This window comes from Phaseolus vulgaris, chromosome 9, assembly GCF_051622355.1.
Source record: "Phaseolus vulgaris cultivar YP4 chromosome 9, ASM5162235v1, whole genome shotgun sequence".
NCBI classification, from domain to species: Eukaryota; Viridiplantae; Streptophyta; class Magnoliopsida; order Fabales; family Fabaceae; genus Phaseolus; species Phaseolus vulgaris.
This window is the reverse complement of record NC_143506.1, coordinates 33,883,995-33,908,854: the sequence shown is the minus strand read 5'-3', so window position 1 is coordinate 33,908,854 and position 24,860 is coordinate 33,883,995. Positions and strand designations below refer to the sequence as shown.

At 29.7% G+C, this 24,860-nt stretch overlaps 3 protein-coding genes across 3 annotated transcripts; all 3 read left to right on the top strand.

Moving 5' to 3' along the window:
• Nucleotides 1–4,778: 4,778 nt before the first annotated feature.
• Nucleotides 4,779–5,757, top strand: LOC137821582 (uncharacterized). The gene has a single exon (XM_068626239.2). It carries the CDS (start codon nt 4,791–4,793, stop codon nt 5,517–5,519), a length of 729 nt encoding a protein of 242 aa, XP_068482340.1. The 5' UTR covers nt 4,779–4,790; the 3' UTR covers nt 5,520–5,757.
• Nucleotides 5,758–17,077: 11,320 nt separating this feature from the next.
• Nucleotides 17,078–17,738, top strand: LOC150025274 (uncharacterized). The gene has a single exon (XM_090295084.1). It carries the CDS (start codon nt 17,093–17,095, stop codon nt 17,504–17,506), a length of 414 nt encoding a protein of 137 aa, XP_090151210.1. The 5' UTR covers nt 17,078–17,092; the 3' UTR covers nt 17,507–17,738.
• Nucleotides 17,739–23,227: 5,489 nt separating this feature from the next.
• On the top strand, nt 23,228–24,311 carry LOC150025273 (uncharacterized). Its single transcript, XM_090295082.1, has one exon. It carries the CDS (start codon nt 23,320–23,322, stop codon nt 24,052–24,054), a length of 735 nt encoding a protein of 244 aa, XP_090151208.1. The 5' UTR covers nt 23,228–23,319; the 3' UTR covers nt 24,055–24,311.
• Nucleotides 24,312–24,860: the final 549 nt, after the last annotated feature.

Sequence of the window (24,860 nt, the reverse complement as noted above, 5' to 3'; positions counted from 1 at the left end):
CAATGATTTTAAAATATCATAAATTCTGATTAAAAATAATTATTAAATAAAAATGAATTTTAAAAATAAAAATAACTAATCACTATATTAACTAAATTAAATATTATTTTAAAAATTAAAAAATTATTGATATATAAAATAGTTTATATTATTAATAAATTAAGAAATGTTTTTAAAATTGATATTCAAAGTTTTAATTATCAATTTATATATTAATTTATTGGTATTTAAAATCATAATAACTAATTAAATATCACTTTTAAAATTATTTATTAATAATATAAATTACTTTAAATATTAATTTATTTTTAAAATAATATAATTCAGTTAATTTAATAATTAATTATTTTTATCTTAAAAAATAATTTCTAATTAATAGTTATATTATTTTATTTTATTTTATTCTTGGCTGTAATTTGTGGTAAAAATTAACGTTATATTGTTGGCAGCCACAAGTCACCGTTTTTTCAAAGATGGCAACTTAAAAGTTTAGTTAAACTTTCACTTTCTTAATAGATCTGGAATCCAATTACTAACGATTTACGACTAATATATTGCTTCTAATTTTCAAAATATTTTATTGCTTTTGAAGAAGAACAAACCATTCTATTTTAGTTTGTTATAAGAAAATCATAAAAACTTAGGCCAAATAGAATACCAATGACGTGGTGTGTTTTTATGTCAAATTTAGTATTTGGATTTTTCTTCAAATTTTTACTTACCAATTGAACACAGATACCTAACTTTGACGTAGCAATATGAATGATGTTGAGATTTTTCTGTCAAATACTATATTTCAGAGTTTGTCCTTCATTTTTTTAATTTATCCATTTAAAAACACCTACCTAACTCCTACTAAATTAATACCAACTTTCGTCTATATATATATATATAACGAAAATTACCTTTGAATTTGGTTTGTTCCAACCCCATTCAAATCCATAACCATATTCAAAAATAAAAAATAATATCTAAGAAATTTATTGTTAATAACTAATCATAAAAATATGTTACAAGTAATTATCAACCTCACAATAAGTAATATTACAAAATACAAACATTTATACATTTTAAAAAAATTAATATATAATGTTAGGCAGTAAAATATGTAAGGAGATCTACGTTCTCAATTGATTATATCTTAAATGACAACAGAATTTATTTATCCATCATTTGTCTGAGTGTCTGTAATTAAATTCATCTCAAACATTTCTTATAACGTGAATAAATCTATTCACTAAGCTTTAGTAATAAGTAACTGTGATTCTTTATTCTTTTTATAATTCAATAGATCATCTTAATAAATAATTTTTAAATTTTAATTTTAAATTATTTCAATGTTGAAAAGATAATTACTAATATATATATATATATATATATATTCAAAAAGTAAATATATATTGGAAAGAAAGAAAGTTTGAATAAAATAGTTAGCAGGTGTTTGCTGGTTCATGGTTATGGTCTTATCCTCCTAACACTTGTGATATCCCTTTTTTTAGAGTTGTTTTCTCCTTGCATTAAGAGAGATTTGATATCTTTTCATATTAATGAATATGTGTATTTAGCCTCTCTTGAAGAGTGTAAAAATCACCTTCATGCAATAATATTATCCAAATGTGAGAAACCTCTAAATAATATAGATGTGTGCAAAAAGTTGGATCTTGCATCTTGGAAAGTTATTCCTATGGGAAAAGGGTTTTATGAATTTGTTTTTTCTTTCCTTTAAGACATGAGAATAGTCCTAGTAGTGGGATCTTGAAATCTCTCAATTCGGGTATCTTGAGTCTTTCTTTGGAATAAAGACTTTGTGTCATCTTCCATAAAACTCACTATAACTCAATGTTGGATCATGATTCACGATCTTTCTATAGGATCTTGGCAACCAAAAACAATTTTCTCTATAGCGGGAGAGATTGATACTCCTTCTTCTCTTGTGACTGCACCATAAATCTAGAGTTTTTTTTTTGTTAGAGTGTTGGTTGATATTAATATGCTATCTGTTTTGCCTAATCAAATTTTGGTGGAAAGACTTCATTTTGCTTTTATTGTAGATATTGAATTTGAGAAGTTGCCTCCATTTTGTTCTTCATGCAAAATAACATGGGCATGATATTTCTAAATGCAAATGACATCCTGATAACCTCAATAACACAACCAAATCGTCTTTTGTTTTGTCCAAACTTGTACAATTTAAATTTATGATTGTCCTTACCAAAGAAGATGCCTCTCACAAGGAAGTGGTTGGTGTTACAGAGAAACAAAAATATGCGGTAGAGGTACAAATATATGATGTACCTATTCGTAATGCATGGGTGGTGGATGTTGATAGAGTTGCTATTGATATTGATAACCTTTGTTGAAGTTGTTGTTAGCCAGGTGGAGGGTGAATCTCTTGTTGGTCAAAAGTTTAAGAAATTTGTAGAACATATAGGGGCTGATTTAGGATCTTAGGATGATATTTTTGCTGATATGCCATCTTTGGAGGATGCCCATGAATAAGATGATTTGCTACCAAAAAAAAAACTCATTCTCCCTGAAAATTATCCAAAATTAGTTTATGCCAAACAAGTTACTTTTAAATCTATTTCTCAAGATTTAGTCTTGCAAAATTATTTTGAATCTCTTTCAAGTAATGAACAAGAGGCTCAAGAGTAATATCCGACCATCTTGACAACGAGTATAATTGAATGTACATCGACTACTATTTTCTTAGAAGAAGTCAATTTGGTCAAAAAGTTCTGAGCTGAAAATATGGATAAGGAAGAATCATTAAATGAAGTTGATGAACTAGTTCGAACCTTCAAGAGGTTGGGATGTCCTCCTAAAGTTGGAGTGAAAGCGGTTAAGAAAAAGTAATGATAGTAACGTACATCAATATCATAAAATTTTAATATCGCTGGTGGATGCAAACGAATATTAATCTGATTTGATTTTTTAGATTCAATTGTTCCTATTTGTTGTTTTTAGGAGAGCTATAATCTAAAAATGTTATTTTGTTTGTCTTCTTAACTTTATTTAATTTTTCCTTTTTGTTTTTGCATAAACTCTCAATGTAGAGTTGCTTAGACTCTTTAGAGTTTTTTTTTTTTTTTTTTACATAAATTTGATCTAATCCTCATGCTTTTATTTTATTTTGACACATTTTATAAAAATAAATAAATATATATTTATAATATTAAATTAAATCCTTAACTTAAATTTTTAATTTTGATTATCAAAGAATTTTCTCACCATTAAAAAAGTTATTAATTTTAAATCACAAAATTTCATTAAAAAATAATATTTATCAATAATGCTACGGTAAAAAATAAATAATGGTAACATGTTATTGTCAACCACATCACAATATATTTCTTACATAACTAAAATCACTAAAATCATTATAATATTTAAATTTTTTAGAAAATATTAATAATTTTAATTAATCTTATTTATTTTTTATTTCACAGAAGATTTTATTTATTTTTATTTCTTTATTTTAAATAGTCCTTTATTATTTTACTTCAATGAAAATAATTTTTACAAATATCATTAGACTCAAATTAAATTTATTTATTTATTTAAAAATATTTTTTTAGACTTAATAAAAACATAATTGTACATTAGTTATTACAAACAAGATACTACAATAAATTTAATTTCATAAATATGCATAATATTATTTCATATTTAAATTAATAATAAATGCACTCAAATAATTAATTTAAATAATATTTTTTTTTCAAATAGCTTGATTATTTCACAACATCTATATTAGTTACGTTTAATAATCTATTTAAAATATTACAAATGTTACTTTTAATTTCTAATATTTGTAATAATTTCAATAGTTTTTTTAAAAATTGAAAAATTAGATTAGAATCATGAAAAAATCCATATAAAAATTATGACATTATTCTAATATAAAATTTTAACATAATTGATCTGCAAGAATTATTTTCTATATGTTTTAATTTTTTTTATTTTTATTTAGTGGAGTCAAATTTAGACTAGACATTACCTTAATTAGTTTGTACTATTATTAGTACAAAGATTTCGTCGTTCTTGTGTGAAATCGAGGAATTCATCCTCTGGCAACGGTTCTGCACCAGAGGTCTATGTTTTTTGAAAAATATTCATGTATGGGAATACAACCTTTTTTTTCTAAAATTTTAATTTTTTATGAAATTATTTTTTATATTATTAATTAAAAGTTTTATAGTGGAGTAGATTATCTATATATATATATATATATATATATATTTTATGTTTTTTTCTTAAAAAACAGCTACTAAACTATTTTTTTTTTATCATCAATCAGCTACTAAACTATGTTTTATTAATATACATTATCAGCATAAAATCTTGCTTGAAAGTGATTTTAGCTATTAGCAGATCCATGAAAATAAATTCTAGAAAACATTACTTGGCCCTAATTTTGTATATCTAAATTAAGGCTCAGATGCAAAGACTATGGTTTTTTTCTTACTTAGCAATATAGTGAGTCAAATGATTCAATTATTTGATATGGCAATTAAATGATCCCCGTCGGTGAATTTAAAATGAAGAAAATATTCAACCGGTAAGGACTTGTCACTATTCTCGTTTAATTTCCAACTTTGCAACTAAAAGAAGACAAAATCACCTTCTCACTTGATTGAAATTCAACACCAAAGATTGACCTTTTACAAAGCTGCCAACTAGCCACCACATCATACAATAACTAGTACATTCAGACTTGCACTCATCAGTAAGGTCACCCACTACTATAAAACCCAACCATTGGTTCTCTGTTATTCATCAACTAAAACATGGCTTCCTTAAGCTCCCTAGTTCTGCTTCTTGCAGCTCTGCTTCTCTCCTCACAAGGGCTTGCTAACTATGACAAGCCCCCAGTAGAAAAACCTCCAGTTTACAAGCCCCCAGTTGAGAAACCACCAGTGTACAAGCCCCCAGTAGAGAAGCCACCAGTGTACAAGCCCCCAGTTGAAAAACCACCAGTTTACAAACCCCCAGTAGAGAAGCCACCAGTGTACAAGCCCCCAGTTGAGAAACCACCAGTTTACAAGCCCCCAGTTGAGAAGCCACCAGTGTACAAGCCCCCAGTAGAGAAGCCACCAGTGTATAAGCCCCCAGTTGAGAAACCACCAGTTTACAAGCCCCCAGTAGAGAAGCCACCAGTTTACAAGCCCCCAGTTGAGAAGCCACCAGTGTACAAGCCCCCAGTTGAGAAACCACCAGTTTACAAGCCCCCAGTAGAGAAGCCACCAGTTTATAAGCCCCCAGTAGAGAAGCCACCAGTTTACAAGCCCCCAGTAGAGAAGCCACCAGTTTACAAGCCCCCAGTTGAGAAACCACCAGTTTACAAGCCACCAGTGGAGAAGCCACCAGTGTACAAGCCCCCAGTTGAGAAGCCTCCGGTGTACAAGCCCCCAGTTGAGAAGCCTCCGGTGTACAAGCCACCAGTAGAGAAGCCACCGGTTTACCAGCCACCATACGGGAAGCCACCTCACCCAAAGTACCCTCCAAGCACCAACTGATTACACGCCATTCTGAAGTATGTTAAGAGTTGTATCTGAAGTATATGATAAATAAAAGTTGTAGCTACTCTACCATTGTCATGCTCAGATATGTAGTTTACTTTACAAATCATTTGTTTACAGTGTTGTGGCCAAGATAAGAGTGTAATGGATGCATGAATGTAAAACGGACAAACAATATGTATGGTCTTTTCTTCTGAAAGCTATGAATAATAGAACTTTATGATTTTGATATTAATTGCTGGGTCGATTAAGCAAGCATTATTAATCCTAATAAATTACTTTATGACACATTATGATCTGCTAAAGTGTAAATCTTAGAGAATATGACTTAGATACTCTTTTATCTTTGTCTAATTATTTTTATTTTGCTGATAAAAGAAGCGTAAATCTTAAGATTCTTGTCGTACCACGGTGGTCCACGAACTTTAGTGGGTACAGACAGAAGAGTAGTTAAGGATGGTCGCCAGTTAGTATGAAAACGACAAAACTGAAGTTTTATTTATTTTTTATTGTATACAGATGTAAAAGAGAAAAATGTAAAGAGAAAAAAGTTAAAGAAAAAAGAAAGTCAAGTGTCATATGTGATTTGATAAAAAAATATCAACTTATTATTTACACAAACTAATTTTTATCTGATCAGAATATAAAATCTCTTTATGCACATGGAAATTAATGCAATTCCAAATCGCTCTCAATTTAAATCGGTGGTAACTTCAGTTTAGAAAGAGGCAAGGGAATTAAAGTAATGCAAATAATGAAATATCTCCTACTACTAAGTTTTTAACCTAATTTCAAGTGGGTATTTTAAAAATTTTGCGGCATATTGTTAATGAATATTATTTAATGTTGAAAGAATCATACATGTTAATCTACTATTTGAGAATTTAGTGTCTACTATAACATCAGTTTTGATGGTTATATTAGAGGTAGTTTTAAAAAGAATAAAAAAGTTAAAGTTAAGTCAGGTTTAATATGGAAGATAGAATTTCAATATTTAGAATTTTATTTAAATAAACTTTATCATCTATTTAAACTTTTTTTTTCTAAAATTTTCTTTATTTCTTTTTAATTTTTTATTAAAAGTCGCCTTGAGAAGAGAACAAACAATAGAATAATGTGATCAAATCAAATATTTATTTATAGTAAATTTTTATTTTTCTCATATCTTTAAATATTTATTTATAGTAAATTTTTATTTTTCTCATATCTTTAATTCTTCTTTTATTCTTCGACTTGTGCTTAGTTTTAAGACACATGAAAAATGTTGATAAAGTAAAATAAGTAGTGTCGATCCAACACACGAAAAATTGATGTAAATAATTGTAAAAATAATTAAATAATATTAATTTATTTGTGTCGGTTAAGAAAATACAAAATGAGACACTAAATTTGTAAAAAAAAATAATTGCATTATGTGTAGGTTTGACTACCACTAAATAATTTTTAAAATTAATTTAACTTTGGTGGAGGCTTATCTGACGAAAAAAAATATATATTTTATTGAGATTTAAACTATTTCTTAATTTACTTTGGTGGTTCACCACTTGAAAATTCAATTTACTTTCCTCATCCACCACCGAACCCTAACCCTAATCCTCCATCCATTTATTTATTCTCTTCTCTTTGTTTTTGCTTTGCAACAATTTCATCTATGAATATCAAGTCCCAGTTTTCATGACACTAAAATGATCTTAGCGTTACGAATCGATTGCATGGGTTTGGAGAATGCCAGAGATTCGTAGTGGGTCGCAACGATGTTGTGCTCCGGTTTGGTCGTAGAAGCTCGGAACCACCGTCTTTGGGGGTGAGATACGTCAAGACTCCTGCTGCAGATGCGGCGAAGAGGTCGCAAACTCGTTTGAGTGAATCCTGAAGCTTTTTTGAGTAGCGATGATTGGTAAGAAAGAAGGATGAATCATAATCCACAATCGAGTGAAGGAAGAGGAGACGATGACACTGCTCTCTCTGATTTCCTTGCTTCCTTAATGGATTACACTCCCACTGTAACTTTCTTTTATCTCTGTTATTCCAATTTCCCATTTTGCACAATTTAATCATTGTCCTTCTTTGTTTAGATACCTAATGAATTGGTGGAGCATTACTTGGCCAAAAGCAGTTTTCAGTGTTAAGATTTAATATGTAAACACGAGCTTTTGGATTTCTTTTGTTGTCTAGTTAGAGGTAGGGAGTGTTTGTTAATTGGTTTTAGTGTCAACCACTGCATTTAGCATTCCATTATTGTCATGTTCAATATAAAACTTTAAGACATTCAAATATATTTTGTCATTTTACAAGTTCCTAACCGAAATCTTACATGAAATTTGCGTGTTTCATTTGTATTATAGTTGAAATTCCTACATTTTCTTAATATTTGTGTTTGTGTTGTTAGTTTGATGCTGCAAAACTAAGGAAGCTTCGACCTAGATTTAAGCAGATTGGGGGTTCTGTGACTTCTGGCAATGCTTCTAGCATAAGGTTCCTCACTTCCCTTGTGTTCCTTGATACCTGAATTCTAAGGGCGTTGTTCTTGTCCCTTCTTTCATTCGCTAAAAAATTGATATATGTGTCATGCAATATAATCATAAGGTTTTAAACTGCTTAGTCTTTTATTGATAATGGATTGGTTGATTTGCCAGTGATGGTCCTGCTACATTAGTTATAATGAGTGGAGAGAAGGCACGTGGGCTTGGACTGCATGTAATTGCAAAGATAAAAGGACATAGGGATGCAGCTAAAGTGTTGTAACAAGTTAGTGTTAACCTGCTTTGGTCTTGACTAATATGAGCATATTTAAAGTTAAAGATTAAGTGTTTTTGCTGGCACATAAATTATTTACAACTGCTCATGTCCTTGCAATACCAAAAGCTATATCAAATGTTTGTCTTGAGGCTTCTCAAATAGATTATTATCAAATAAATGAAGCTTTTTCTGTAAGGAATACGACACATCTTACTCATTCAAGTGAACACGCTAATGATGCCCCAACTTCTTCTGTGCAGGCCATGGCTCTTGCAAATCAGAAGCTTCTTGGTCTTAATCTTGTGAGTGTTCAAGTGCCTTAGTTCCTTGGCTCCTTTTATTTAATAAAATCATTTTCTGACCATCTGGCTGCTTCGACATTTTGATTCCTCCATTCTAAAACTTAGTAAATGCTCTTGACTAAGCATTAAATGTGCGACTTCTTTGAAAATAATTCTAGAACACGACAAAGGTTCATGGGTCTAGATAGGTAACTTTTATCCACCTTAGCGCAAGACTTGATAAAGTTTGTTGACTTCACAACACTAACATCCCACCTTTTTCCAAAACAGTTGTTTGCATGGAGCAACTTTCAATATATTCTTCAAGAGATCTTGAAAGACAAAACATTGTAAGATCCTTTTAGAATAATGAAGAAATGAGCATTTGTTGTAAGTATAAAATAAACATTTATAAGTTTGATATATATTATGAAATACTTAATGTTCTGTCACGCAAAGTATACTCATTGTCTATCCATGTAAAAAGTTATCAGATGAAGAACATATGCACAATATTTACATGTGTCAGACGAACCACAACAAATAACATTTACATTTGTTCAACTAAACTTATATTTATTCAACTAAACTATACATTTATGTCTAAAACTATGTAATGATCATAAAGATTTTTAACACTTAACTATTTACATACAATTAAAAAGATTTGTTGAACTTTGGTCTACCATAACCTTATTATCATATTTTCACTATGGCAACCTTGTCACCATATTTCTTCTTACCCGTAACATTCACTACAAGAAACTCATTAAATAGAAATCAAATTTAGAGATCGAAAATAATTAGTTATTGTATTAACTAAATTAGATATTATTTTCGAGACTACAAAAATTATTGGTATCCAAAGTAGTTTATATTATTAATAAAATTTATAAATTAATTTTAAATTGATATTTAATTAGCTACCAAAGTCTTAGTTACCAATTAATTTAGATTCTAAAGTTGATAGCTAAAATCTTGGTAGCTAATTAAATACTAATTTAAAAATTAATTTAAATTTTTTATTAATAATAGAAACTAGTTTAGATACTAATAATTTTTATAGCTTCTAAAATAGTATCTAATTTAATTAATAAAATATAACAGTTAATTATTTTTTGTTTTTAAAATTAATTTTTATTTAATAATTTCTTATAATATTACTCATGAGTACATCTAACAAATAAGAGAATATACAACTAAATTAGAAAATATATTTGTTTTGTTGTTTATTTTAATATATTTATTTGTTTATATTGTTGTTCATTTCGAATGTTTTATATTGGTTGGTATACTTCTATTGATATATTCTTCGTTTTATTGTCTTCTTTTATAATAAGAAAGTTTAAGAAATCATTAAAAAGTTAAAAAAATTATTTTGTAAAAAGTTTTAAAAAGTAATGTATGAGAAAAAGTAAATCATGATAGGTTTTAAGAACTCATTTCCCTTTTAATAATTTTTGTTAACTTTAACATAAGTAGTGAAACATACTTTATTTTTAAAATTTTAATTTCAAAGATATGATTGTGAAAGAATAAAAATAAAAGGGGATTTGTAGGGTAGTATAAAATATTGGAGACCTACCCGTGCCTACTCCCTAGGCAGGCAAGGTTTATTCTATGCTAAAAGTGAAATAATGATTAATAATATGTCGAGATCTTCAGTGTGAATAAGTTGAATATTTCTCTTTCAACTGTTCTATACATAAAATAACTTAATCATTATGGTTTACACGTTTAAAAGATAAAAACGGTGAATAGTTGTGTCCATCAATATTTTAATAAATAATTTAATTATAAAAAAATAATTATCTTTAATGGTATATATTTTTATATTATCTAATTTAAAATAAAAACTTTAACTAGTGTCCCTATTCAATATACCAAAAGTGTTTTTTTATTGATAACTGTAACCATATATTCTACATATATACGTAATTTTCGGTGCAACCTTTGAATAAAAATAATCAACAAAAACATCATGAAATAAAAATTAAATTTAAATATTAAAATAATTAATTATATTAGTAATTAAATTATAGACTATTTTAAAAATTAAAAAAAAACATTTCTATATTAGTTTTTATTATTGTTAAATAGTTTCTAAATTGATATTTAATTAGCAATTAAAATTTTAAAGACCAAATTTAGAAACTAAATAATTGGTAGTTAAAAATTTGGTTGCTAATTAGATACAAATTTAGAAACTATTTAACAATAATAGAAACTAATTTAGAAACCATTTTTTTTAGTTTCTAAAATGATCTCCAATTTAGTTACTATTGCAATTAATTATTTTAGTATCTAAAAATTGGTTTCTATTTCATGTTTTTCTTTGTAGTGTGAATTAATCCTAAAATTTATTCTAAACAAATAAACTAATATATAAATTATATTATAATTAAATTTTATAAGAAATAACATTTTAAACATAATATCAATTATATTTTGGATTTATAAAAAATAAGTAAATTGAGATATCTCCTCCTTATTTATTTCAACACATTATTAAAATTTAATTTCGAGATAAATAAAATGATGATGAATTTAAAAGAGTGAAAATTTAAAAAGTCTCTCTCTAAATATAAATATATATATATATATATATATATATAAAGATAATTTATATAAGATGATTGACTTAGTTTATTTAGCTAATTGTATAAATAAATAATATGTGAAATACAAATTTAAAGGACGTAAACTATATCACATCCATATATATAAATATTAATATTCAAAATTTGTACATTAGTCATCAAGCCTAAAGTTTCAACACTAAAAATCTTTAATCATTGTTTCAACTTTCAACTACACATAATTTAATTTATATATTTTTTAAAACAGAGTCAACAAAGTAAAACATAAAATCAACCTACCATAATTTTTTTGTGCAACAATTTACATCAAAAGATAAATGAACTTATCAATTTTTATTTATTGAAATTCTTCAATTCAACATTCAACTACATTTAATTTAAATTTGTCCTCCCTCAAAATAGCACGACATTAAATATAAGATAATTGAGAATATATTTTTTAAGTCAAAAAGTATCAATTGAGAACGTATCAATTGAGAACGTCTCACTTGATCAAGACAAAAAATCAAGACAAAAAATGAAAAGTTCCTTACCCATGTTAATTATACACTAATCAAGCAGAATAATGAAGTTATGGATCCAGGTCTTGCCGCTTGTGGAAGTATTTTTCGTGGGAGTATGAGGAAGTTTATTAGAGCTTTCTCTACGTTTCTTGACGTTCAGACTGCTTTGGTTGCTGAATTTTATGAAGTTATATTTGCTTTGGAGGAAGCTCAAAAGTTGGGTCTTACTAATGCCTGGCTGGAATGTGACTCTGCCTTGATTTGTGTTGTGTTTACTGCTAGGACAAATGTTCCTTGGATGCTTCATATCGATGGAATACTTGTCTTAATTACTATGGAAAAATCAGGTTTAGGGTTACTCATATTTTTCGTGAAGGGAATGTGTGTACTGATAAGTTGGCTAATTTATGATTTATTCATAGAGAATCCTTTCATTTGTATAATAGGTTTCCATCTAGTCTGTTTTTAGAATTCTTTATTAATAGGTATAGTCTACCTATGTATCGTTTTTGTTAATATATGAGTTTTGGTCTAGTCTTTCCATATTTTTGTATTTTCTTTCTTTTCTTTTTTTTAATAATACTTTTTTCATGTGATGGCAAATGATTGTTGTTACTTAAAGTGTCAGCCTAGCTGAAATGTCAATTAGCATAGTGATGCCTAACATGAAAGTTTTTTATAAAAAAAATAAAAAATAAAAAATAAAAATAGAATGATGGGTTAGGGACACCGCACTCGATAAGAAGAATATAATAATTGCCTCCTACCCTCTCTTGATTACTTTTGAACATTGATGTATTGATTCAATGTTGTTCTTCTCTCTTTTAATCTCGTTGTTTTTCTTGTAATAGTGTGTGTTCACATCTTACAAACATGCTCTTATTTATTCATTATAATTACACTTCTCTCAATTTGGATCATAATTTTGATATTCTGATCCCAATTGAATTGAGGCTTCAGTGGTTAATTTCTAAAAGATAAATCTTCCAGGTAATCAGTAAAAATATAATTTAGTAAATTACACTTGGAAGGTTTTTAATGAAGTAGAATTAAACTTCTCCTTGAATTAAAGTTCATGAATAGTAAATTTTGTTATTATCCATAAAAAAATCTCGTAAATAGATTTTAAATTACATTTCTTCTAATATTAAACTCTCTTTCACATGATTAGTTAAGCCTTTAATGATCTTACTATATTATGATACTTATATAAAATAACTTACTTGATTCAGATGATGATCCCTTTATATGTTGTTCATACTAGTTTTCTTATTATGTAGCTCTTTCTCCTCGTCACACAAAAGTTATTACTTCAATCTAATTTATCTTATCTTATAGTTTATCAAATATTTAAGCTACTAAATTAAACTCAATACTTCAAAAAAAAAACTATAATTTGTTAGCTTATTCTCAAAATATTAAAATCTTCTAACTTATAAAATATTAAATACTTATCGTAAAAATATAATTTTTCAATTTTTGAAATTTCATATAACATTGAAGTGTATATTTTTCCTATTTTTTCTTAAAATTTTTCCTGAAAGAATTTATCCCAATAGGTTTTAACTCTTCAAATTAAAATTAGGCATTTGGACTTATAATACAAGTAGTTTTTGTCATTTGCCTGCTGTTTTTCTTCTTCTTCTTTTATTGGTATATAATTGTCTTTGTTTGTTAACATGTCTTTATCATTTGATGTGTTGTGGAAAACATAAACCTTTATGACTTTTGTCTCAGAATATCATTGCGGATTACAATTCGCCACACACTTGTGTTGGGACAAGAATAATTTGAACGCGTTTGCTTTTAGAAAAATGGATTCACTTTTTTACATGCATCAATTTCTGCCAAACTTTCATTTTTTTTATGTTCTTTTAAGTTACGTGATTGATTTTAGTGTAAAACATATGCTATGCTGACAAGACTGCTACCTTTTGTCAAGTGAGTTTCTTTTTCAAACAACACATTAATGTATTGGAAAAGTGTTTTTTAAACTGTCTTTTTTTAGTTATTTATATTCACTTGACAATTGTTTTTATAATAAAATATTCTATTATAATAATAAAAATATAACATTATAATAAAATAATAATATATGAAGTTGTAAATTAAATGTTAGAAAATATTATTTTAGTGATAAATTGTCAATACTTTATCAAGTTTAATTATTGATTAATGTGGTTGAAAAAAATAAAATTTGTGTTTGATATATTGAACAATTAACTAAAATAATTGACGACTTAGTTTCATAAACTTTTTAATGCAACTTCATATTTAAAAGCAATGACAATCAAATAAAAAATTGATCATATATATATATATATAAGAAGTAATTATTATTTTTGACTTACAATACATCTAATTTTGTAATTTGTCTTTTGTTATTTTTTCTTCCTTTTTGGTTTATATTTATCTTTGGTAGTTAACACGTCTATATCATTTGGTATGTGCTGGACAGATCAATATTTTTGCTTCAATTCCCCTGCTTATCTTAAATGAGAAAAAAACTATCACAATTTAAATAGAATAATTTTTAACAGTCAAAACCTATCTTAATCGAGAAATAAGACCAAATTAAAATTTAAAAAAATTAAAAATTAATAGATCAAGTGGAAATAAAATTGAAATTAAAATTACAAGAACAAAGTTTTAGTTCTTAGTAATTTTTCTTCTTGTGATCATTATCTTATCCAATTAAAAATGGGTGTGCTAATTAAAACTCAATAATCTAACTCAAGAACATTCATATGCATGCCAAAAAAACCGAAACTTTATAAATACCCTGAGTCAAAAGATTTTTTTTCTCTTCAGAATACCACATTTTAATTTTTTTACCCCCAACAGCATATTTATTAAAATTATTCAAATATTATGATTCATTTAACGTAATTGAATTAAATTTAGCCAGAATACTAGCTAGAATTCAATCCGGATACTTGAATTCTAAATTGATTTTTTTATATTTCAAAATAAGGGAATAGAAATTTAAAATTTTGCAATTTTGAAATAAAAAATGTTAGCTTAAAAAATAAATATTTTGAATAAAAATATAGTTATGTAAAAACATGAGCGTCCATTTGTGAATACTTTAATTATTATATCTATTTTTCACAAATCAATAAGTTAAATTATATAAAACACTTTTATTTTTTTTTTAAAAAAAATATTTCTTTTCTCTTTTTTCTATTAATTTTTTCAAAGCAGGACTAAAAAAATAAATTATTTCAAAATTTATAAATGTTAATTTTTCTAACAAAGTTTCCTTACGTACATATTTTTCTAAATAATTATTCCTTAAAATATATTTTTTATAAATAATTATTTCTTCACATGGTTACTTTTTAATTATTATAATATATATAGTTATTTTTTAAAATAATTTTTTAATTACTTTTTAAAAATTCAAAATTCTCTTTTCTTTATTTTAATAAAAAAAAATTAAAAACAAAATTATTCTAGTTGGTATTCTAGCCAGACTTTACTTAATCACGTTTAAAATTTATTTTTTTTGAAAACTAAATTTTGAATTGTTATATTAATTCATGTTATTTGATTAATTATTTAACATAATATATTATTGGAGTAAAAGAAATAAATTGTTGTCATAAAAAAATCAAGATAAAAAGGTTTGGTAGTAGACAAAATTATGAGAAATCGTTAAAAATTTGATAATTATGTTAGAGGCAATTATAACCATAATAAAAAATATCTATACATGTGAACATTAGTAAGAAAAATTTACTATGGATAAAAGAACATATATTTAAATAAATACCCCAAATATAGATACCCAGAAACAATTTAAATTTAACCTGCCCGTCATTCATCTACAGAAACATGGCTTAAGTGGGTCAGTCCTACCAACTTTTTATAATTTTGTTTTTCATTTTAATATATATATATATATATTAACATTATATAAATCTTTTATTGATTAATTAATTTTTCTAATTAAATAAACTAAAATAATTATTACTTTTACCTATTAAATTATTTTATTATAATTAGAAATTAAAATTTAATTTATAAACATTAATTGTATATTCTCATAAAACAAAAACTATATCATATAATCTAGATAAACGAGAGACCCTCCAGTGATAAATTATATATATATATATATATATATATATATATATATATATATATATCAACACACTGGTATACAGAATAGAGTCATAGAATTTATCACATAAATAATAAATATCAAAATAAACTATTAAAATAAATTTTCGTCAAAATATAAATGAATGTAAAAAAATATTATACACAATCCACGAATCAATTCAATACATAATCCTTCTATTAATACGCATTTCAATTAATATAGAGCACAAATAAATTTATATATTAGAGGAAGATAAGAATGGTAGAAAAGAATTTGGTTGAGTCAAATGTTGCACGCTTTCATCTACAGCAGTTTAAAGATGCGTATATGGGCCTTAGTTTAAACTTTTTACGTGTTTCTTCCTGCACTCCTACAAAGTTTTTCCTGCACCCCATCAAATAGGTAAAAAGATCACAATCCCATCTAATTCAGTCTCCTTTTAGAATTTTTTTCAAAATATATATTTTAGAAATTTATTTCGAAAAACACATTCCAGAACATGTTATACACGTTCTAAAAATCTTATTCCAAAAATCTTTTATAAAAAATGCTTTCTGAAATCTTTAGAAAACGTTTTTCAGAATATATTTATAAATTCCAGAAAAGGTGTTTTGGAAAAATTTCGGAAAAGCTAAGAAATCATTTAAAAAAGGAATAAAATTATATCTTCGGATATTAATTTAAAAAATGGGTAAAATAGTATTTCTAGAATATTGATGGAGTGCAGGAACAACTTTGATGGAGTGAACACCCAACCTCTTATCCATTTCCCAATAGGTTTGCGTGGTAGGTTTCTTTCTTGAAATAAAAAATTGTACTAAATCATTAAGTAATGTTTTACTTATATATTACCATTAATTAGATGTAAACTTAAAGTAGAAGTGTATAACAAGTCAGCAACAAAATTATACATATTCAAATGATGCTCTAATTTGGCATATATCTAAATTGAGTCTCCCACGTGAAGACTCAATTTCTTTGTTAGTAACCCTGAGTCAACACCTGACACAGTAGCTACTACTCTCCCATGCTATTCAATTATTCGGTGAGGCAACTCAAATTATCCCAAAACTAAAGGGGACAACCTCGTCGGTGCGTTGAAAATCAGAAATATGTTCCCAATGTACTTCTCACTGTTCCCCTTTAACTTCAAACTTTGCAACTACAACAAAACACCATCTCCTATACATAATCATACAAATTCAACACTTCCCAAAGGTGCTAACTATCCACCGCATCATAGAAATAACTAGTACATTCAGCCATGCACTTATCATTAAGGCTTCCAACTACGTACTATAAAACCCAAGCACTGGTTGTGTTATTCAGTACCTAAAACATGAAGAACATGGCTTCCTTAAGCTCCCTAGTTCTGCTTCTTTCAGCTCTGGTTCTCTCCCCTCAAGGGCTTGCTAACTATGACAAGCCCCCAGCAGATAAACCTCCTGTCCACAAGCCACCACCAGAGGAACCACCTGTCCACAAGCCACCACCAGAAAAACTACCTCTGCACAAGCCACCAGTAGAAAAACCACCAGTTTACAAGCCACCGGTTCACAAACCCCCTGTTGAGAAACCACCAGTGTACAAGAAGCCACCTGTGCATGAGTCTCAACATGAGAATCCTCCGAGGGGACCAGTTTTCAACCCACAGCCTCCAAAACCACCAGTTTATGGGCCACCAGTTAACAACCCACCATATGGGAAACCACCTTATCCGAAGTATCCTCCCACTGATGACACCCGTTTCTGATGCATGATCATAAGACACGTACTAAGTGTTTAATAAATAAGAGGCATAGCTATTACTTCCATTCTCATGCTCTCATAATATACATCTTCTTACAAGGAAAGGTTTACTCTTAGTTTCTTGGTTTCAAGCTTTATTTTCTACCGTCTCTGGCCAAAGAATATGCATGAATGTAAAATGGGATCAAATATCTGTGCTTCAAGTTATGAATAGAAAAGTCTTTTAATGATATGAACTGTCTCAGCTGATTAATTCTTAATCGTAAAACTTAAATATGAATCCTAGGTTGTTGTCGTGCCACGGGGGTGCATGAAATTTTCTGTGAGGCAGTGTCTGAAGAACAGTGCTTAATGAAAGTCTCTCTGTTTGGTATTTACTAAAGTGCATGCACCTAAATTAACGTAAAGTTATGTTGCAGGAGATTGGACTGACTCAGAAAGTTTTAAGGCTATATATGCTAGAAAGTTCTCCATCTATACTCTTTAACATAACTATTTTACTTAAAAAAAATAAATTATGTGATAGACGGTTATTTTCGTATTATTTGACGTTTATAACTGCCACATTATACGTATATGGCAGTATCGTGTACCGTTAAATTTTTTGCCGTCACAAAGTTTAATATGACGATCAATTGATAACCGTTGTAGCAGATGTCATATAACACAATATATTGGTTATAAATATCGTAATTTTGAAACTGAATAAACAAATTTTAGTGGAAATAACGACAGTTTTAAACATTACTTAATACGGTATGATATGACATTTATAATAACCATTACAACTGTCATAATGCAAATATTAATATTTTCTTTCATAAGGCCAAAGGAAAAACAATGCAAATATTAATATTTTCTTTCATAAGGCCAAAGGAAAAACACAATTCAATGGTGAGAATGAATGACAATTAGGTGCGGAATTTAAGCAAACACAAAGTGAGCAATGCTATGGACCGAATTGAAAACAAGGAAACAACAGAACAAAACATATTTTGGAATTGATATTGGATTGGAAATGGAATGGAAAAAGATGAGTGAAAGGAAACTTAGGAGTGGTGGAATTGTGAATGAGCACGCCACTTGGATGGTGAATCGAATCCAAGATAAGTGTAGATGGCGCCACTTGAGAGCTCACAACACTCACAAGATAAAACCAATTGTTTAGAGACAATGCTCACAAATGCTAACACAATGTGTATAGTAACTTTAGTCTTCATTCAACATGTCAATACATGAGATAGGTCTTCCTATTTATAGATTTGGGAGCCTTGGAAAGCAAGCTTAAAGGGTAGAATAGGCAAGCATAAAGTGGTGCGGTTTTAGGGTGTTGACTATAATCACAACCGCACCATCATATACATTCTAGAAACTAGGTTTCCTTTCTATCCTAATGGACTTCTTATGGACCCATTCTTATGTCTTCACCTCCTAATATTGCTATATAGACGTACTATTGTTTATTCTTTACTAGTTGGACCCCTCATGTGAGCCCAACTAATTTACAAAATATTCTAAACAATTAAGAAGACTAGCAGGAAGAACTTTAGGTGCTCCGGTCCTTGTCCATTCCTGCTACTGATGGATTCTTCCTTTGATTGTTGAGATGAACCTTCATAGTTGACATCTTTGGTCATCTTCTTATGGACTTGGTTTTGGGGTCTTTGTGGGTTTGCATCAAGTGCGATGACTCCAAAAACAAAGGTTTGATCCATCCCAGGTTTCACCACCACATTACAAAAAAAACTTCTTGAAAAATGGTGTACCTGGGCAATTATGTTGCCATTAATGTCAACAATGCTACAATTCCTATAAGGGAAATAACCCTGATATCAAAGTCCCAACCTTTATTGCTAGCAGCTCTGGGATGGAGATTCTAATCCCATTGTTCTTGACAAAACAAGAATGGGGATCTTTCAAGCTGAAAGGGTCTGTGAACCAAAAGACCATTAAAACAAAACTTAGTTCCAAAATCATATCCTCCAAAACTAAATAATTAGAATTGAAGAAGACATCGACAACCTCTTTAGGTAAATGTGATTTGGTCCTTTCTACGGTAGGTTTGACTTTGACAGGGAGCTTATTAACTTGATTTTTTTTAAAGGAATAAATGTTATTGTTGCAAACTAGAGCATCTTCAACTTGATCTAACAGTTCAAACAATGCCTATACACATTTATTCACCCCAACCTATGTATAAATGGGCCAAACACATTTATTACTGTCATGTTATATATAGTTTACAAAAAACAACACTAAATCAAATTCATACAAACCAAGGATCAAGACACCCGTCAGAATAAGAAAAACAAGCTGAGGGTACCTTGAAAGCAACCCAAGACTAAACCTTTGATTGAATAAGAGTGAACATTTTTGAAACATCCACCATCCCCCCCTTTAAAAATGACCTTGTTCCCGTGCTTCCAAATCTCACTTATTACAACGATCCAAATAGTCCCCCAAAGATTCAGATGCATTACACATCCTGAATTGTAAGAAATGATAACAAGAATCAGACTGATCCACAGACGCCAAACCCAACCAAGTGTAACACTGACTCCAAACAAGCCAAGCTATTATGCGCTAAAAAGCAAATGGCGACAAGACTACTCCTCTTTCACCCTGTACATAATACACATACTACTTTCGATTGCTACCCCTCTCCTTTCCAAACTGGCCTTAGTGGCAATCTTATTTTCCAACACCCTCCAAGATGTGACATGGGCTGAAGGAAAAACCTTAATCCTCCAAAACCTTTTGTACACGGAAGTGTTTTCCCCTTCTAGTTCACCCCTTAAGGAAACGTAAGCATAATTAACCGAGTAAGTTGAAAAATCACCATCCTTCCAAACCCAACTATCTTCTATTTCCAACTCAACCCTCAACCCTTGAAGCTTCTGAAGAAGTTGGCTCTCCAAAACCCTTTTCTCAAACAGACTCATTCTCCAAGCTAATTTCCACTCCCAAGAACCATTAATCCAATACCCAAACTCAACCAACTTAGAATTCAGGGAAATGCTCAAGGAACACAACCTCGAAAAAACGCTTTACAAATCACCACAACCCACCCAATGATCTTCCCAAAAAATAATTTCCTTCCCGTTACCAACCTTCCACTTGAATCGATCTTCAAACCTCCTTCCCCAACTCTCCAAAATCCAAACCTCCTTCAAGTCTTTCCACCAAAGGGGCACAATATTATTATTCCTTCCTCTCTCAAACTTCTCCAACCTCCGTATTTAGACTCAAGAATATCATTTCACAAGTCGCCCTTATCCGTCCCCAGACACCAAATCGATTTTTCTAATAAAGCTACATTGAAAACTCTTAGATCAAGAATTCCAAGACCGTCAGCCTCACGAGACTCGCAAATATTTTTCCCAAGAAGCCCAAACAATCTTCCTCCCTTTAGAACCCCACCTCCATAAGAAATTCCTCTGAATTCTCTCTATCTCCTTTAACACCACAACAAACATTTTATATAGAGATAAATAAAATAATGGAATAGATGAAAGCACTGACTTAAAATCTAAATCTACAAGTTTAGGAAGAGAAAAGGGGTTGGTTTCTTGCAGCAGACAAAGGAAGAAGAATAAGGCAACAACTACATGTACTTATGGAGATTTGATGGTAGCAAATAGAATGTGTAGTATCATGCAGAAAACCCCAACAAATGGTTTATGCTTAACAGAGGAAAAGAATGGCAGAATATAGAAGGAAGGGAGGAAGGATGAAGGAAGTTGCGAAGGAAACAAGCTCGAGTGTAAAAGTCAAAGCAACAAGACAACAATGTTGCATACCGTAGAACCAACACTGGAAGGCGTGCTAACTTATTGGGAGAAGATTCTGCTCAATGATCCTGCTCGTTGGTTTTGCCAAGGGAGGTGTGTTTGATTCAAAGTAGCAGTTGTTTTGTGTCTAGTCTAGATGTGCTTGATTCAATGCAGCAACTGTGTGGTGGACCAGATCCACTACAAGTGAATATTAAAGGTAGATTGAAGGTGTAAAATTGGTTTGAGGTGCAAGGACGACCTTAACATAGAAGTTGATGACCTTCTTAATGGAATTATACAGATCCCTCAATACATAATTCAGGTTCAATGGCTGGATTTGATGAATATGAGGGTAATTATGAAGGAAGCATTATTATGTTGCACATCTTATATGAGGTAATCTAATCTTGTTCAAAAGGCATAATTGGTCGTGGGATATATGTTATTCTCTTGGATGGAAGACACATAGCTATGGAAAAACTAGGTGATTGGAGGGGAAGGACAATTGTGGTTTCATGAGTAATAATTATGGAAAAGGTGTTGTTAAAGAACCATCGTTATAAGTAGCTTTTTCTAGTGTAAAATGCAACTTTGGATGCAGTTTTTTGACCAATTGTATGGGTCGAGTATGGGTTTGCAGTTCCAAATTATCATGCAAGAATGACTAGGAATGTACCAATCATGGGTTAAAATTGTTAGGTGGGAAGCTAGTGTTTGTGTTGTCATGACAACAATACTACTGGTGTAGTTTTGACTGTTATATTGTGGAAAACCTTTACTTACAGATGAAGATATTTTGTTGTTGTAAAAGGATTGAAACACTCCTGAACTCTTGAAATGTCCATATTTTAAATATATATATATATATATATATATATATATATATATATGGATATTTGTTAGGTTTTTTTTTATGAAAGTACACTTTTTTTTTTAAAATTACGATTTCAAGTAAATTTTAGTTTTTTACAATTTCAATTGTGTTATCTTACATAAAATTATATGATAATACTACTTTACTCAAAGTTAATTTTAGAAAATCATCGAGTATTATTGAAATCGGCAAAGTTATACAATTAAGGTACAATTTCAACGTTGAGTTTTTTTAACTTAAAAGTTGTATTCATGGAATAGACTTTAACTTTAAAATCGTCCAAAAACAGTGTACCATTTATTCAATTCTATAAAAAAATATTTACCAAATAGTAATTTGTGAAAAAATTACACTATTTTCGGACAAAAACCTTTGCTAGTTCTGTACAGTTGTTTTTTTATTTATGGTGTGCACTTTTCCGCTATCAATCTCGTGTGTGGACTTTTCTAGCAAAATGGTTGAAAATAATGAAATTTGCTGACCAACTTAAACAGGGAATCAAACCATGTGAATCTACTCAACAACTTACTGCAATTTTTTGGCCAAATATATGGTTGCAGCCATAGTAGTATGCAGATATATGTGCCTTAGTTTTCAACTGATGTTAGTAGTTGCGTTCACATTACATCGATGCAAGTTCTTGCTTTTCCAATAGTTATTCCCGTGGTGGGTTTATTTCTTGAAAAAAGAAAAACAAGAGTAATGTACTACACTCTGTTTTAGTCATTTTAGATGTAGTTTTCCTTATAATACACCACTCTTACTTTACCAACCAAACACATCTAAATTCAGTGTCTCCTGTGAAGAAACTTTTTCTTTATTACTAAAGCGATCGAGAAGCAAAACTGAAACTAGCTATTACTCAATTATGGAACTACTAACCCCACAATTTTAAGTCCCTCCAAAGGAAGTAGCACGTCGGTGCATTGGAAAGTGAAAAAGATAATTGTTCACCTTTAATTTCCAACTTTGCAACTAAAAAAAGACAAAAACATCTACATGTTCATTGAAAATCCATACCAAAGATTGACCTTATACAGACAGGTATATAGATAGTGCGTCATAGAATAACTAGAATAGACTGAGACATGTATCTAACAGTATAAGTCCCCTAACTAGTATAAATAACAAGCATTGGTTGTGTTATTCAATAACTAAAACATCAACAACATGTCTTCCTTAAGCTTCCTAGTTCTGCTCTTTGCAGCTCTGGTTCTGTCCCCTCAAGGGCTTGCTAACTATGACAAGCCTCCTGTCTACAAGCCTCCCATTCAGAAGCCACCTGTGTACAAGCCCCCAGTAGAAAAGCCACCAGTTTACAAGCCCCCAGTAGAAAAACCACCAGTTTACAAGCCTCCAGTAGAAAAACCACCAGTTTACAAGCCCCCAGTAGAAAAACCACCAGTTTACAAGCCTCCAGTAGAGAAGCCACCAGTGTATAAGCCCCCAGTTCAGAAACCACCAGTATACAAGCCACCCTATGGAAAGCCACCAGTGCATGAGTCTCAATATGAGAAGGCCCCTCTTTATAAGTCACCACCAGTTTACAAGCCACCAGTTCACAAGCCACCAGTTGAGAAACCACCCGTTTACAAGCCACCTGTTCACAAGCCCCCAGTAGAAAAACCACCAGTTTACAAGCCACCAGTTCACAAGCCCCCAGTTGAGAAACCACCAGTGTACAAGCCACCATATGGGAAGCCACCAGTGCATGAGTCTCAATATGAGAAGCCCCCTGTTTATAAGTCACCACCAGTTTACAAGCCACCTGTTCACAAGCCTCCAGTAGAAAAACCACCAGTTTACAAGCCACCAGTTCACAAGCCCCCAGTAGAGAAACCACCAGTTTACAAGCCACCATACGGGAAGCCACCACACCCAAAGTACCCTCCAGGTTCTAACTGAACCACCCACTTCTGATGTTCAGAAAGGTGTTTTTAAGTATACGCAAAAATAAGAGGTGTAACAGCTACCATTGTCACGCTAAGAGTGTAGTTTACTTTACATATTCTGGCAAGGATTACTCTTAGTTCTTCTTTTAAAGCATTTCTTTGCCTTGCTATGGCCAAGTTCAGAGTATCATGGATGCATAATGTAGAACCGAAAAACATGTGCTTCGTACTTCAAATTATGAATAATAGAACTTTATATTATTAATCATAGCATGAATGCCTAAACATTTTATCATAATATGCTTCGGATAATTCATTTGAAAGAGTTTATTTGGACTGATGACATTTACTATCAGTGTTTGAAAAAAGTTACTTAATTAAAAAATGGCACCTAAACTAATTACCTCCCCTTAAATAGTGATATGTACATATATTCTTTTAGTAATGCCGTAGAAACTAAGAAAATGGAAACTATATAACGATAATTTGTAAAAATAGTGACAAAAAGTTACTTATTTTACCTTTCAATTTTCTACTTGTATAAGTATGTGGAGAAATTCATGGGAATATAATGTTATTCAATGTGTTTTATATTAAGCTATTTCTTCAAATGGACGTGCATGAAATTTATTGCCTGCAGGCAGATGGAGAGAGAAGTGTAGTCAATAAAATTCTTTATTTTGTATTTATTTAAGCAACATGCACCTAAATTGAAGTATGACATGCAATTACAAGTGGATTTTAAATTATCAAAAAAACTTCCTATTTTCTGAATGGACGTTATTTTAATGTTGAAAGAATAATTTGTTCTTTTATCAT